Source organism: Antennarius striatus, chromosome 15 (genome assembly GCF_040054535.1).
Source record: "Antennarius striatus isolate MH-2024 chromosome 15, ASM4005453v1, whole genome shotgun sequence".
In the NCBI taxonomy this organism is placed as follows: Eukaryota; Metazoa; Chordata; class Actinopteri; order Lophiiformes; family Antennariidae; genus Antennarius; species Antennarius striatus.
Window position 1 is genome coordinate 6,593,146 of NC_090790.1, and position 17,585 is coordinate 6,610,730.

The following is a 17,585-nucleotide window of genomic DNA, read 5'->3' on the forward strand; positions in this document are numbered from 1 at the left end:
GTCAACATGTACAAACATCCAAGGACAAAACAGAAGAAAGAACTCGTGCAGCCGCCCACATCCCCTTCGGAACAATTTGTTCTATAACTCTGACCTAAATTCACCAATCAAGATCGCCACTCGCTGAACTTAAGGTTCAAATTTTCATGTTCTCATTCTGTCTTTGTTGATGTGAGGCCTTCTGTCCCAAGTGTATGACTCAAACTGGGATGCAAATGCACAAATGACCTATTTGATTAGACTCAAAAATTCTGTCTCCACAAGGCTGTTTGTGGTTTAAGGTGTTTCTTACTTGAAGATATGCAAAGTCTACATCTTTACTTATTTAAGAAATGTAATTCCAAAATGTAGAATAAATTACATTTCCAATTTCCCATAGATTAGGTAACACAATGATCCCATTCTCATCTTCATCTGAACTATGTCCAGCACTGATTTCAAACAATACCATACAGTTAAAAAGTGAATTTCTGAATTAAGAATAATTCAGGGAAACACACATTGTGGATAACACAGGAAGCAGTGTGTTTCAGGCTGTCATATGAAAAAAGAGGTATTTCAAAACACGAATGAATGAAACATCTGGAGCTGCAGCTGTGTGGGTGTGCACCCAAAATAATAACGACAATGAAAACCAAATGAAACAATTAAAAAAATGTATTGATTAGTAAAATATGAAAAGGCCACTTATAGGAAAATTTTAAAATTAGGGATTAAGTGAAGTCTTGAGCCAAGAAAACTCTTAAGAGTCCAATGCATTAAATACACCGGTAAATGTTTTAGTTGTTTTGTTATGCAGGAATTTCAGTTCCTGCCTGTTCACTGTAAAGCTCCACTTCTGATCTTGCCTCACTACAGAGAAAAGCTAAGTTTCAAAATGAAGAGTTCAGGATGTGATGACGAACAGACAAAAAAAAGCTCTCACCATGTCAACCCTGAAGTGTCAGCATTGAAAATGCCACATGAATGACATGGCTTAAGACCCTGAGAATGAGCTGCTCTTCACTTAAATATACCACAACTCAACCTGACACTTGAGGTCCGAGCATGATGTTCAAAAAGGAGCGTCAGTGAGGCAAAACATTACTTGTATTGTGTAACTTTGAAACCAGATGACAATGTCTGTCCGTGTTTTCTTACATTGCATTGCATGATAAATCTATTAGGATGGCAAGAAGGCCAGTTAAGACCTTAAATAGGGGTAAACATTTATTTTCCCACTAAAATACCATATGAAATAGTTTTAGAAAAGCAAAGGCCTCGTCAACACCAAGGTCTTAAGCCAAAACTTGAGAAGGTCCAGGAAAGTTCTGGCTGAGGAGTACAACTTACTCTTTACTCCGTTTTGCATGTGATGAAAAAAAGAAAGAAATATGGTGAAGGGTGGGACCTTGCTGAGCTTTTAAGACTTTCAGTAAAATAATGACTCTAAAATGGGTCAATTCTGCAAAAACAGTCACAAAGCAAACTTCATATTATTGGTCTTAACAGGACTTTTCCATCCATTTTCTATACCAGCTTCTTCCACTGTCGCGAGTCGTGGGGTGCTGGAGCCCATTCGAGCTGACTGGGGACGTGAGGCAGGGTACACTCTGGGCGTGATGCCAGTGCACCGCGGGACCACTTATAGATAGACAACCGCTCACGTGCACACTCACACGTACGGTCAATTTGAAACTGGCCAATTCACCTGAAGGGCATGTTTTTGGAGGTGGGAGGAAGCTGGAAAACCCGGTGAAAGAACCTACGCAGACACCGGGAGAACATACAAGCTCCGCATGGATCGGGACTTGAACCAAGAACCACCATGCTATGCAGCGAAAGTGCTACCCACTGCAGCCCTAAAATCACTCTCAACGTGGAGCATTGCTCACCTACAGTGATGAAATAGGTATCTTAATATATCACTTCTGTGATATACTAGGCTTGGGCTAGCCATTCGCCACTTCGCCATAAGCGAAGTAAATTCCAGACTGGCTACAAGGTTTTTAGACTGTGTAGCCACAGTGGCGTTCTTATTTTTACGGAAAAAAGGTTAAAACTTACAACTTTTTCGCTTGCTAGCGGCACTCACTATTTCCGCTAGTGACCGGCACTAGCGCCGCTACTGCCGGTCACTAGCGCCGCTACTGCCGCTCGCTAGCGCCGCTACTGACGCTATTTCTGCTAGTGAGCAGCGGCAGCGCCGCTACTGCTGCTAGCAAGTGGCGCTAGCGCTATTTCCACATGCCGACGGAAATAGCCGAAGTGACATGAACTCTCCCGATCATTAAATATGCCCTGGGTCATAACCTCCTCTCGTCCAATGCAGGTTCAGCTTGTAAAAAAACAAAAATATTGTTTTTTTACAAGCTGAACCCGCAAATTGGTGTAAGACAAGACGAGGACGATCAATGAAAAGAATCCAGTGTTTTATAGTAGAGTTTGTGTTAAAGTCCTCATTAATAAAGAAATGGTGAATGCTGAGAGGGGGGAGGAGTGGAGACAGACCTATCAGAAGGTAAATGGAAGGTATTATCAATACTTGTTAGTAGTCTTAGACTTTTGATCCCTATGACCGGCAGGAATAACCAGTATAATTTACTAGTAAACATTGAGTAATATTTTGTATGTATGTATCTTCACATAGTGAATGCAAGTTTTCAATTGTTGAATCTCACATTTATTCCTGCATAAAGTAGGACAGAAATAAAGTTAGTTCAGCTTGAACTGTTGACTTTAGTGTATTTTTGTAGGTAAACTGAACAGAAGATTTTGCCCTCAGAATGCACCAGCATGCAGGAAAACAACCCCATTTTCTAAAAAAATTCCCAGGGGAGGCCCCCGGGACCCCCCCACCGACCCCCGCAACCAGCATCGGTCGTCCACGAGCTGCACCACTGTCTTGAACACAGAGTGTGGCTTTTTGTGGCTTGTTCGATTCTTTTACACTGAGCCATAGTGGCTTAGTCATACTACCTCCTAGTGCAAGCCAGATATATGATATCTATTGATATAAATTTTCTTTTATTGTGAAAGCATTATTAATATTTTCAGGAATAGCCTCCAATAGTCTATAATCTACTTGTTGTATTTATAAAATAGCTTGTGGATGCAAATATGAAATTTTAAACCAGTGTTTAAAAAACGTGCAATGCTCAAGGGCAGACTGACACATCTGAGACAGAGGCTTGCTCAGAGTTACAGTATTATTCTAAAAGCTGAAAAAGCTCTTCTGCTTTTCAGGAACAGATACATGCCATGCATTCCAAGAGGCACCCAAATAATTATGCTACAGACTGCCAAGCAGGCAGCAGCTGCTATTACTGACATCTATCCAGTTACTTACATTCTCCAATCTCTTATCATGTATTTGACCTTTTCAGATCTGAAAGTCGTTTTTCCCCTTTCTTAGTCTCTTTATGAATAAGAATGAGACAAACAGAGTTGGCTAAAACATCTTTACCTGGCTCATTTGATCAAGTAAACTAGGGGTGGATGTAAACTATTGTGACTCACAAAAATAAAGTTGCCGAAGTAAATGTAACACACACTTTTAACAAAGAGTGCTCCTTCAAAATATAAGAAAAGTGACATATTAAAAAAATTACTTAATTTTTGTAATTATTTTTTTTAATTAAAAAAAAATCAAGAAAGTCAAATATCATTTCCTCTTTCTTCTTTCGCTTTTCTTCTCATTTACCTATTCTGCAGAGGAAGTAATGCTTTCCACACTGTCTGTCTGTCTGTCTGTCAGCACGATTACACATAAAATACCTGACAGACTTTCATGAACCTTGGTAGGATATATTGGACATATAACAGGGGAGGCCTATTAAATTCTGGAGTCGATCTGGATGAAGGGTCTAGATCCAAGAACAACCTAGAGTAGTGATTTAACGTTTTCTCTTTTTGTTCTAACATACTTTATGTCCAGTGGCAGGGTTTCATGGTCATGGGACAAATTGCATAAAATGAGCATACTTAAAGAGGACGTTTGGTTATTAAAACAAAGATACTGCTAAATGATAACAAAAATAATAAAACATCAATAAAATCTGACCTGGCATCATCTGTCATTTGACATTGCTGTTATGCAGAATGTTTTCCAAAAAAAAAATCTCCATAACATTCAGAAGGTCAAGGATGACACATGGCTTCAGTAATAACTCATATTTTACTGTCAAATCTGCAGGTCATCTAGAAGCAAGTGTCACTGATTCTATGTGATGGATATCTCCATTTCAGAAACTGCGCACCATTCAGCCCGTAGTCAAGGTCAGCTATATTGGCCACACAATTCCAGATACGAACACATCGAAAGGAAAAAGACAAGTCCTTGGAAATAGAACCTAAATACAGACAGCAGAAAACATAGGGGCCGACAAAAAGGGAAAGAAAACAACGACAGTGAAAGAGAAAGAGGGGCAGAACAGAGCGATGCTTAGACCGTGGGTGAAGGAGAGTGTGTGAAAGAGAATGAAAGAGAGAAACAGACGAAAGACAGGCAGACAAAACTAGGTCAAGTCACATGACTGGAATCGACTGCAGGCAGGATTAAATATCCTACAGCGTGTGGTCATTTACACAACAAATGCAGTTTTCATTTGATAAATTATTTCCCTTCCGAGGGGGATGAGGCTCAGAACAGCGAGAGAGATGTGATGCTGCATTCTGGTTGGCAGAGAGGCTTTTCAGCGAACACAAAAACAGACGTTCCCTCAGAGACCAGAAACAAAGCAGGAGCCAGAGATAGCATGAAAATGATCATAACAGAGGGGAACACGTTCCACTTTGTGAAAGCTCCATTGTGACAGGCTAATGGCTCTATCATGCGCTGTCCTTTATCTTGAGCAAAAGGAAAGGACAGTGGAGGGACGGTACATGAATCAACTTATTTCTAGCGACATACTGTAGCGACTGGATGGAAGAGATGCCTGTGTTTTCCAATATAATTGTAACAAACTTTTGTGCACAAAGTACACTGAATTAATGAATGTTGCATGCAATCAGATGCAGCTACTGAATTTAAGATTTGCTGAAATGGCGTCAGAGCATTTGGATTTAAAGCTACAAGCATGAAGTCTGACTGGGATAGTCCGTAAACTGCACATACAAATGAAGGATAATGTGTCATGAGACCATTAGTCCGTCACCTCCCCACCAACTCTGAAATAAACTATTCCAGATTCTGGAATATCAATCATTTCTTCACATCAGCAGAGACTGAGATGCAAAGAGACAGTTTCGCTGATGTATAATATGCCTTATTGTCAAAAATATAAATGAGTAATACATCAGCACTGGGACCGTCATTAGCCTGGATTTTAAGGGAATTTTCTAAATGAACTGGCATCGCTTATGTTTCTATGTGACTGCCTCCTTCTCTGTATGCAGTTATTATGACCACCTTCTTCCTTCAAATGCAAACAATTGCTTTATTAGAGACCTTTCATAAGGTAAATATGAAATTCTTAGCTCAACCTTTAAAGATTTATTCAAGGTTTTACAGCATAGACCAGGAGTGACAGCACTCACCTCATGGAACATAAAAATAGATGCAGCAATAAGAATGAGTCTTCTTTTGATACTGTGGTGAGGTCCAGGTCAATAGGTGAGAGACTCTCTGCAGGTTTACAGCGTCCTCCTGCAACTGAAATGTCATCAATGACATCACCGCACAGCTACCTGCAGACACCAGCGATGAGCCGGTGAAGCATGATACTGCTCCAAAAGTCTGTCTCTGCCAGGATAACAATTCTTGTCTCATGAAAATTACTTATCAAAGGAGGCTGACTATGAATTCTGCGTAAAATTGGGGGATGGTGCAAACCGTTAAAAGAAAGGGGTCCCAAACAGCCATGTTATTCAGGGTCGACAAAAATTAGACAAGCTAGAAGAACCTTATTCTTCAGGGATATCTGAATACATAAGGACCTGAAGGCATGGTGGAAATGTTTTTTGTTTTTTTTTGTTAAATCTTTCTGGAAATCATGTGAATATAATCTTCCAATTGTTTTTCTACATTCTCAACTACCCAAGAAAACTACCCAAGATTACCCAGAGCTTATAGAGATAAGCAGGCCAACCTTACTGTACAAAATCCATCATCAGACACATAGTGGCCTGTACTGTTAACATCAGGATTCCTAGAAAGGAGTCAAACTTGTCAGCTCAGCCATGCAGAAAGATGTAGGCCGACTGCAGAGCAGCAGGGGGAAAATCAGTGCAGTTGATTTGCAGACAGAGACATGATGGACTGGCTGAAACTACATGTGTGTCTTCTCACAGATAAAATAAAAATTAATATTTGTATCTGCTTCTACTTGAATTACCTTCCAATGGAGGTCTTTGTTCGTACTTCCCTCTCTCTCACATGCATCTCCCTCATGGCTCCTGTCTCCCACCTCCCTCAACCCATCTTCATCCCTGTCTCTCACTTTCTCCTTTCTATCACTTCTACGCTTTTGTCTCTGCACACTGCATCTCTCAGGAGGAGGCAAGCATCAATGAGCCCATCAGGAGCGGACCATGATGCATCTCTTTTGATCAGTGCAGTCGCTATATTAGCATGTACCTCGGCACTCCACTGTTCTCCCCTTAGCTCTGCGTAAGACATCAAGTTGTCAGCGCCACTGACCTTCACAAAGCCGCGTCCAGGTGAGACAGGAGGCGGTCGGAGCTCATCTGAATCTTAAATGCTAATGGACACAGACTCTCTCTGCAAATGATGAGAGGAGACGGAGCCACACTTCTGATCAGTTGGGTAACAAGCCTCGCCATGCATCTCTCATGAACTGTAAGGGCCCTGCAGCCGAACCCAGTGCCACTTTGTGAAAGCTGAGTGATGCCAATCAGGTGAAGGTGTTGATTCAGTGCTAAGGCTGCCTGGTCCCTCTTTGAGGACTTGTGAACACACTCTACCTACCGCAGATTACTTTAAGTAATAAAAAGTAATCAGTCTGTTTGGGTTTTAATCGTAATATGAAGCTGCTCTCTCAAGCAGAACCACAAATGACTGTCTGTGTGTTTTATGTTATGTGAAAAATAACACGAAGAGTATGACTTCATGTTGATTTCAACCTTGCATGTGAGTCGTCCTTGGTTTTATGATGGGTGGTGTTTGGTCCAGGCCTGGTCTAGGTCTGCATCCAGAGCCAGTTGCCATGTCACTTCTGTTCCACTTAATTATCCAAGCCCTTCACAAAGGGGAGGTGGTCACATGGGCCCAATTTGGCCTGCTGTAAAAACTGTGAGCGCTGAACTTCCATTAGTGCGAGGGTATTTACGTGCCTGCCACACCAGGGTGAGAGACTTTGAAGATACAGAACACAGGACGTAGAAGAAGAAGTGAAAAGACTGGGGGAAAAATAACTGAAATGAAAAGAGGGGACCCTTAAATTCCAGGGCATTTTTCCAGATGTTGCACAAATATTCTGCTGAGGCAATCCAGATGTGCTTGCTCTGTTTATTCCCTCCGTCTGCTCGCTGTTCCAAGGACTTCTCTTTCTTCCCTTTTCCCTCTTTCTCTTTCTACAGCCCCTCTACCCCTCCCTCCTAAAGTAGCCCACATCAGTAGGTTCTGATAGTGCCTTTTAAGTGAAGGCTTTAATAGCCCCCGGGGCACCTTAGCATCCATCCTGTAATAAACATTCACTCTCATTCTCCACACCGTGTGTGTGTGTGCGTGCGTGTGTGTGTGTGTCAGAGAGAGGAAGAGGTCTTGTTTTATCGCTCTTTGGATCAATTAACAATTAACTGTTTCTCACAATCACTGTTTCGCTGTACGGATGCTGCAAATGAAAAAGTCACACATGATGATCGGCATACAACCTAAATAAATGTCACACACTTCCTGCTCCCATCAGCAAGTCTTGTCACCAATCCTGTTTATTCCAACCAACACCTCTCCCTCCTCTTCACCTCCATAGAAAACGCTATCATGTCTGCTGAAGCTTCTTGTCTCCCACTGAGCATGACCCAGTCACAACCCCTGACCTCCTTTCTCTCCCAGACACACACTACTTTTCAGATGCACACTTCCACACTGCTCCAGACCTGGCAGATTGTGCTTCGTGCGTCCTAGAACTTGCAACCGCAGGTTTAAAGCATAGACAACACAGTGTTTGTGAATCATGCACATGATGACAAAAAAGCATATAGGGCAGGCTTTGACACGCTGGGATGTATGCATGGCTCAGCGAAGACAAACCTAAGATCTACATGGAAACACATAATTATGAGTCTACAGATCAGCACAAAACAGTGGTTTATCATGCAAACATGCTAAATACACACACACAAACAGACACGTTTCATGATAACAAACAAAAACTGAATATGACACAAATAACATCAATCATCAAATTATCTTTTGGCAGCAGGCTTAGTGTGTGCCTATACAAAAAAAATCATGTGCATGTACACCACACTGTGATGTACATGCAGTACTACCAGGAAGAGTTCTGCTCCAACAAGAAACCCATTTTAATCTGCTGCTTTCTCCACCTTCCCATCCAGAGCACAAACAGTAGAAAGCATCCGAAATGCGACACTTGCACTTGTCAGAGCCGTTTGAGCATGCAACTGTCAGCGCTTTGGTATGTAGAACGTTGATGACAAAGACACGGCCAGCGCCTGCCTGTCTCCTTCTGTCAGGTTACCTATCTGTTTGACTTTCTTCCTCTGAACATTATATATTAAATAACACACACATTTATGGACATTACAGTCTTACATCTGCACTGAATTCAAAATGTATCATGTAAGAGAGCACATAGTGCCATGGAGCACTCATATGATGCCATAATACACAAAATCCATTCATATAACTCTAAGTACTTCTATCTTGGGTGCAGACCTGTCCGATCTATGAATCAGGTGAATTAATTTTAGGTGATGTAAAGGAGCTCCGAACTTCAACCCTCGGTTTTCGAACATAATCCGTTCCAGAAGGCTGTTCGAAAAGCGAGTTGTTCGAAATCCGAAAGTATTTTTCCCATTATAATTAATGTAAATAATTTGAATCCGTTCCAAGTCTAAAAAACAACTTTTTCTAAGGTTTTTTTTATTATTTTACACCATTAACTGTACTGTATACCGTTTACCATAAGTAAAAAGGGGTAGAAATAGACACTGTGTTTTATTTTAATAAAAGATATCCTATCGAACTTTGAACACGAATGTGCTAGGGAGGAAGTATCCTGGGCAGTTCGCTCGGCTCCCGAGTGAGTCGCGTTCAGGTACGCTTGGCTTCTTTCTGTTTGGTCGAGAGCCGAATTTTGGTTGAGTTCAGAGATGTAAAATTCTCGGATTTTCTGGTCGAAAACCGATTTGGTCGAGAACAGAAGCGTTCGAAAACCGAGGTTTGACTGTATAGCCCAATTTTACTGCAAACCCTTGCAGTAAAATGCCAATGAAAAAAAATCTTTTCAAAAAGGGCACAACTTGTATTCAGTACAGAACCTGTCAGTCAGTTCCAAGTATCAGTTCTATGTTTCAACTGTGTTATGCAAAACGGAGTGATTGGTACAACATGTTCATCTGTCAATATCAAGAATAAGAGCTTTTGTGATGTCAGTGCTGCATTTCCAGATTGACAGCCCCTCCTCCTACATACATAACACCCCCGCCCCTGCGCCTTCCTGAAGTGGTGAACATTCCTAAAACCAGACGACTGCATCAGGTGACAAAGCCCTCCGGACTTCTGTTCAGGCTGTCTGTATTTGCACCAATCGTGTGTGTGTGTGTGTGTGTGTGTGTGTGTGTGTGTGTGTGTGTGTGTGTTTCTGAGGTGAATGGAGCACCATTTCTTTAGTGTCAGCCAGTATCCCTTCATACCCTTCATTATTAGTCATTTGTATTCCACTTTTAGTTGTGGTGGCTCCTTTATTGGATCTCCTGATAATCAAAATTACAGTCACCTCCTCCAATCCTACAGACTGGGTTTAAATGGACTGCTTTACCAAAACTGAATTCTCTCATTTTGTTGTGACAAGGATATCAGGTTGAACGACAGTTTCAACCGAGGAAGGGAAACAAAACAGCATGGCACCAAGAACAACTGCCACTTAGCAACATTTACACTGCAAACAGAAATATTGAATTTTATTGTTGGTGAAAAACACCAGAAGGATGTCCGTGTGAAGGTTCATACACGTGTTGAAGATGGATTTGGATACACACAAACCGTTCCTCATCTCTGTTTAAGTTATCCATATTTGTGTGCAAGTTCTAAAAGTTTTTACACATGAAGCAGCACCGCCAGAAATGACTGGCAGCAGTGCAAGGTCGCCGTAATTCAATAGACTTAACAAAACTATATGGAAAGAAAAGACTGAATACTTTAAAATGTATGTTTCTATTTATGAGGTTCACAACCTCATCCCCCATCACATTTTTTGATACCAATGAAAAGTAGACTTTTCTGGATGAACAGACATTAATTCTTGTACAAAACACTGCTGATGTCCTTTTTCACAGTGCTGTGATGCTTTGGTAGGTAGTAGTGTAGATGGAATCTCATGTGTGGGTGCTAGGATGGCATAAAGACATTTTAATCAAATATCAGTCATGCAGGTTGTTGATAGAGATTTGTTGTATGACTGCTTGTCTTATGATTACAAAAGAAGACACTTTCTATACCCAAATTCAATAGAATTTGATACAAAGCGATAGCTGTTAGAACACTCATCAACTTTGTACATTCAACCACATTGCTTATATTTATAGAGGCAGTTATTACACCTCCTCTTAACACTTGAGCAGAGTACATTTTGCATCCCTCAGAATTTCATTGAGCATCTTAGCCAGAGATCTTGAGATAAAGACCTGTTTGAAGCAGTAAAGGTCGGGCAAATGGTTGTGGCGCCAATGACTTCCTTAAGCAGGCGAGAAAGTAGAATGTGGAAGAATGTGTAACAATAAATAGCTACAGGATTGATGTGTGTAGCAGAGCAACAACCTCACATCTTTGATTTCACTTCTCATCACTGACCAGACAATAAAATGCGGTCAGCTTCTTTTCACAGCATCGGATCTTCTGAATTTCTCACAGGTATGCACACATTGCCTTTCTTTGCTTCTCAAGGAGGATGAACTGGATCAAAAAAGACTCATGAGGGAGTTTTTGGAAACAACAATCCATCATCACTCCAAGTTCATCAGATAAAAAGGCTGTCTTAAACTTGGGCAGCATAAAACCTAACTTTAGACAACCGACTTACAAACTCTTAAAATTGGCTGCTTGTGTTTTGTGTCCATGTGACACTGATTGCGTAAATCTAATTTGGATTGCAGCTGTTCCCAAATTTCTTACTTAATTTATTAAAGGTTTGCTGTGAGAAGCCTTTTAATAACAGAAAAAAAAACTTTATTGTACAATCTTCAAACCTTTCATTTAAATATAAACTGAGCATTACTAGAATGTCTGAGTCCAGCCTGTCTCCTTTTAATCCAAAAGCATGTGCACATTTCTCTGAGAAATTGTAGCAACTGATTAATCCGGATGCGAAAACATGAAAAGTACCTCAACTTGATCCAAATTAACAAGTGTTTCTTGGCATGTACGTGCAAACTGACATAACCTTGACCCTTTGCTCTTGAAACGGCAGTCTTCTGCTTACACCCAAACACTCGCCCATTTGCACACAGTCGCACAGGCACGCACAAGCACGCATAGAGCGCAACCGAGTTGTTTTAAACGCTGTGGGATTTCCGTGGCCCGGTGCCCGGCGGTGTGTGGACACCCCCACCCCCTTGGCATCTGGCAAGGTGACAAACAAACATACTGCTGGAAGCGCCCGCTGCTACATGGTGGTGTTGGAGGTGCACAGAGGGGAGGGAGGTGTGAGGCACACTGAGACACCTCCTCTCGCTCCCTGTGGCCTCAGAAAGGAACGGTAAATGAGACACGGACTGAATTACCTTGCTTTGTTTCTGGTGCAGCAATGAGTGTTAACACACATACACACTCACACAAACACACACACACTAAGACATACACACAGACACACACAGGCAGTGTTTTGAGTGTTAAAAAGAAGAGAGAGTGCTGTGTGTACACCTGAATATACAGTTTGAGAAAAACAGTTGGAGCGTCCAATCTCTCAGAGCACACATCAAACGCATTGTTGCACCTTTTAATCACATTAAACACAGATGATATCGCACACAGCGTAACAGATACTTCTTATTACGTCGACATTTAATATCTCTTCTGCGACCTGTCATCTGGATGCTGAAAACAAAATTCCATCCACTCCTGATCCATTGTTCTGATGCCTAGTCAAGCAAAAATGAATGGACTTTTTCTTTATCTTTGTTTTTCATCGACGCCAATTATAATTAGCGTGGAAAAATGTGGGAATCATGAAATTTAATGATAGGAAGGGGCATAGCATATGTAGGATAGTCTCAACATGTCACCCTCTCCCGCAAATATCTCTCAAAGTCGGTGCGCTTATAACTTAATTACTAAATATGTCAAAACAGCCAAAGAGTGGAGATGTTTTCCCGCATTACCACAATCAGACGAGGACGTGATAGTCATTTTTATCACCATACACATAAAAATATGAGGATCTCTGAGGAGGGGAGCTGGCAGTTATTCTCTGATACTGTTTTTTTCTTATCTCCTAAAGGATGCTATCATCACCATCGCTATGCACACAATATTCTTAATTAATTGTTAGGTTTTCCTCTGTCCTTTCCAGGCATAAGGAGAGCTCTGACTCGATTAGGACAAACTGACCTTCCTCTCAATGAGAATTATGAGTGTGATCTGGTCAATTCCCAACTGGGACTATGTTTCCACTTCAAAAGAGTGGCTGTACGCACCCTGAATACTGCCGGCCCGTGGAAAAGCCCTTCAGAGGCTGAAAGAACTGGTAATAAACCCCGACGCTGAGCAGCAGCAACCAGGCTACTGCTAATCCAAACTGTTTAAGTACTGTGGATCGATTGGTTGATTATAATTAACAGGATTCTATCAATAAAACATAATCTGTATATGAGGATTTAATGCTCATCTTTTTCTTGCTGTAAAAATAGAAATGTTAATTGACAAAACTTGAGATGATGCTTTTCCTATATTAAAGATGAAATTAAACAATCCTCAGTGGAAACACCAATGACGGATTGAAACAAAATGGAACTAAAGGTAACAAAAAAAAAGAAAAGAAACAAAGAAATAACTCGAAGCACTGTGTGTTAAACACTTCAAATGATCACTGGAAGCACACAGCAAATTCATAAAATGATTTCTGCATCAAAAAGCAAAAAGCCCCCTGGCGGTTTCAGATTGGTGTGATATTTATAACATAAACAAGAGTGGGCCGCAAAGGAATGACATCAATCTGGAATGTGCACTATTTTATCAGAAGCCAACTCTTAATAATAATCAGAGAGATGTTGGACAAAGAAATCAAAACAGTGGTCTACATTTCAATGTAATTCCTTTAAAAAAAAAAAAAAAGCCACATGTGGCATGTTCATGATTCGCACATAAATCTTCTCTTATAACATTTTTCTTAGATTTGTTTTAGTTTAAGGCATCATGGGTGAGACAGAGGGAGGAGAAAGGGAGAGTCGAGGGGAAAGAGCTGTCACTTTAAGCCATTAAGACTCACTATAAAACTCCACCAATAAAAATGACAGCTGCAGCCCCTTTTCTCAAAAGGGGAGCAAAAGCGTCACATCAGGAACACAGAACTGGACGGCCATAAAAGACAAATTTGGCCAAATGCTTTTGGCAGTGCAGTCAGCCTACTCCCACCGCGCACACACACACACACACACACACACACACACACACACACACACACACACACCTTCCAGAAGACAGATACCCTCTCCCTGTATTACCTTTGTTCCTGAGTTACTGCTAGACGAGGAATGTCAGTCTCTCCCACACACACACACACACACATACACACACACACACATACATACACGCACATACACACAGATACACCAGCATGAATCTCACTTTCTCATCCAACACAATGAACTCCCTATTCGAGGGAGTGTGTCCATCTGTGTGTGCATGTGTGTCTGTCTGACTTGCTGTATATTCGTGTGTGTGTATTCGTGTATTCGTGTGTGTGTGTGTGTGTGTGTGTGTGTGTGTGTGTGTGTGTGTGTGTGTGTGTGTGTGTGTGTGTGTGTGTGTGTGTGTGTGTTTAGTTTATCTGGATTAAGGGAAAACGACATACTTTTATTTAGCAGGTGGTAAAACAAGTGATTTTATGACGTACTTGTTATCTATACAAATATGAAGGTCATTTTCATAGGACTGTGATTCAACGTCTAGTTCCATGAAAAATGTTGCAAAAACATACGAAGAAGAGTACTTTTTGTATTAATTGACATACAGTATTTTCCACACTATAAGGCACACTGGATTCAGGTTACAGCTGAGAGTTGACAACTCATCTGAGAACTCAATGAATGGCCTTCTTATTGTGCGGAAAATACTGTACTTATATAATAGAAATTCTGATTTTAAATCCTTAAATTCTAAATGATGACTGCACATTGGACATGACATGCAATTTATTTGCTGTGAAGTTGTTGTTTATTTTAAAGAACACAACTGTGGTTGTGAAAGCTTTAAAAACCTGTGTCTCCACAACAATGCAATCTGTCACCTAGCCCGGTTTGGATGAGGTAAAACTCAATGAAGATAGATGAGCAAAACATTTAGCAAGTGACACTGCATTAAGGAGAACTACTTAGCTGCTGACAGATTTGTCGCTAAACAATTAGCCGAAAAGGAGATCAATACCCGCAGAATACTGCAGATCTTTAATCTAATTGTTTAAAAAAAAAAACTCCCTTTAGGGCTGGTTTGTGTGATTCACAAACAGTGTGTCTCTAGCTGTTGCATTTTGCTCTGACAAGAGGACACTCTCTCCTCTCAATGTCATCCCTCCAGTCTTCACAGCTTAATACCAGACAGATATGGCCAGAGCTGGTCGGCAGTGGGAATGGACTACACATCAAGCACAAACTGCTGGGAAAACTGTGCCAAAGGGGGATGTCGTCATCACGGCCGATGACCAATCCATAACTGTGAAATGTACCGGCTGTCATTTCAAACAGTTGCATGTCAGAATTTCTAATGCGGCACGACAGATAATTACACTGAGAGATAGTAATCAATATGTTCAAGGACTTCCCAGAGAGCCATGTCCTTGAAGTGGACAATTAACAATCAGCTCTCAAGCGGACCTTTGATGAAGTTTAAATATAAATGGCGATTTCAGGATGGACGGATGAGGACTGTGGGCGATGAAAAGCTGCTGATGCAGCACCAGAGAAAGATGAGATTCGACACTGCTGTGAAAAGTCATTTAAACAATTGAGTGTGGAGCTTTCTGCCAACCAATGGCGGAATCTGCTGTCAGGCGCCTGCATGGACTTCTCTGTTGTACATTAAGACGGACTGAAACTTATACCACTTTCAGCTTGGACACACTATACAGTGCACCTGTAATAACAGGCTGTAAATGTGTGTAATATTGTTGGTTTGGAGTATTTTTTGAGTAGCCACATGAAAGGGAGTCGGGGCGACAGTGTGAGCGAGCAGAACCTGTAACAGAAGAAGCCACCCGGCTTTTCAGAAGCCTCTCTGAACCGCCTCGGCGGATCCAGGCAGCCGATGATAAGTGTCGAGGTGTAACATGACGCCCTCATGAAAGGGCAGCAGACACAATAAGAGGGCTCTCCAGCAGCTCTGAACTGTACGTCTGCTGCAGGGGACAAGGGTCCGCTCTGTTCGCTTTGACAAACTTACATTAGCGCTCAGCATTAATCATTTACAGAGCGCCTGTGTTCCTGACAGTAAGTCTCCAAACAAGAAATTATAAGGACCCTTGGTAGAAATATCACAAAACAGTGATTATTAAAAAGGAAAAGACAACAGATGTTCATTTTAATTTTCTTATTTTTATGAGTCAGGGTCCAGGAAGTTGTGTGTTTTTATGTAAATATGGAGGTCAATAAATTCTGCATTCAATCCTTGAAAGCATTTACGACAAGATCTGGATCCACTCTCGTTCTATAAAAACATAAAACGTGCCACATGTGTGACAATATTGCAAATTTTGGATCCGAGTCCATCATAGGCTGTAAATGAAGGATAAAGTCATAACTTTGTTCTTTCATTTGCAGTCTGTGGTCCTGATGAAGCCTCAGACAGAGGTCTTTGTGCAGCCTTTTCACACGGTCACCTGTTAACACTGCATTCACTTTTAAAAGATATCACACCAGCAGCCTTTAATAAACTTAAACCGATTTGCTTGACCGTGGCAACAAAGCACTTTTTAATCAAACAGCAACTAAATAGAAAATACAAACACAAAAACAAACTTATAACATGGTCTGGTTAGCTTCTTCCACATGTTAACACAGTAAGAAAAGAAGCTTTGGTTCTGGTGTAATTCAATTATCTGCTTTTACAACATATTAGTCCGTGATCAAACACGCATGAAAAGTGTTTAAGTACTTATTAGAGCACACTAATGTTGCTTTGCTAGGTTGTATAAATACGTGTTGTATAAATTAAAGTTTGAAGTAAAGTTAAGACAAAGACATTTTGTTGCATCGCACGCGAGCTTCTGCACATAGCTCGTCCCGGAACGACATGTCATCAACTCACATAGATTAGATTAGACGTGAGGCATGGAGAAAATACGGACGGAAAAAAAACAACAACACAATGTTCTAGTTAGTAATAGTAAAGAGGGAAGCCTACCTTTTTGAAAATAAAAAAAATAATAAAATTTAAAAAAGCTCATAACGTGTTAATGTGTTTGGCAACTCGCACGCGCTGTCAAGAAGAAGAGCGGTCCCAAAAACAAACAAACAAACAAACAAAAAACAGCGAGAGTACGTTCGGAACTACCGAAGAAAGTCATTAAAAACTTACATTTATAACTAAATAAGTTTAGTAGTCATGACAGAAACAAACTTACCCAGTGACAAGAATGGTTTGGTTTCCATGTCTCTCTGGTAACGTTCGGTTAGCTCATGCCAGCGGAGACGACCGCGTTCGGGAGTTTTTCCACAGGCTCACGCCGACCGGATTCGGTCGCTGCCGCCGCCGCCGCTGCTGCTGGTGCCGCTGCTGCTGGTGGTGGTGGTGGTGGTGGTGGTGGTGGTGGTGGTGGTGGTGGTGGTGCTGTCCTCCGCCGAGCAAAGTCGAGTCGAAGCGACAAAAGTGGCAGGTCGATGTCTGATAGTCTCGAACGATCACCTAATCTTTCTAACCGCTGCTCGTTTACTCAGCCGCTGCACTCTCACTCCTCTCTCTCTCTCTCTCTCTCTCTCTCTCTCTCTCTCTCTCTCTCTCCTTCTCTCTCCCTCTCTCTCTCTCTCTCTCTCTCTCTCTCTCTCTCCCTCTCTCTCTCTCTCTCTCTCTCTCTCCCTCTCTCTCTCTCGTGCTCGGTGTTCACCAACTCTAACTACTGCACTGCAAAAGGGACCAATTCAAGGGGTACTCCCACCGACGCGCGCTCATCTGCAGCGACGCCACACAGAAACGGCAGCCTTATCGTGAACTTTGAAAGTAACTTGCACAAACGGAAAGAAAAACACACAACGCG

At 41.5% G+C, this 17,585-nt stretch overlaps 1 protein-coding gene across 5 annotated transcripts in view; it reads right to left on the minus strand.

Annotated features, from left to right (window-relative positions):
* The window catches only part of rxraa (retinoid X receptor, alpha a), a 99,488-nt gene extending 82,228 nt beyond the window's left edge, over positions 1-17,260 (minus strand). For all 5 annotated transcript variants that reach the window (XM_068334012.1, XM_068334011.1, XM_068334010.1 and 2 more), the window contains exon 1: positions 16,956-17,260. In XM_068334012.1, the coding sequence (XP_068190113.1) occupies positions 16,956-16,983 (28 nt within the window). In that variant the 5' untranslated portion in view covers positions 16,984-17,260. The remainder of the gene's footprint in view (positions 1-16,955) is intronic.
* Between the last annotated feature and the right edge of the window lie 325 nt (positions 17,261-17,585).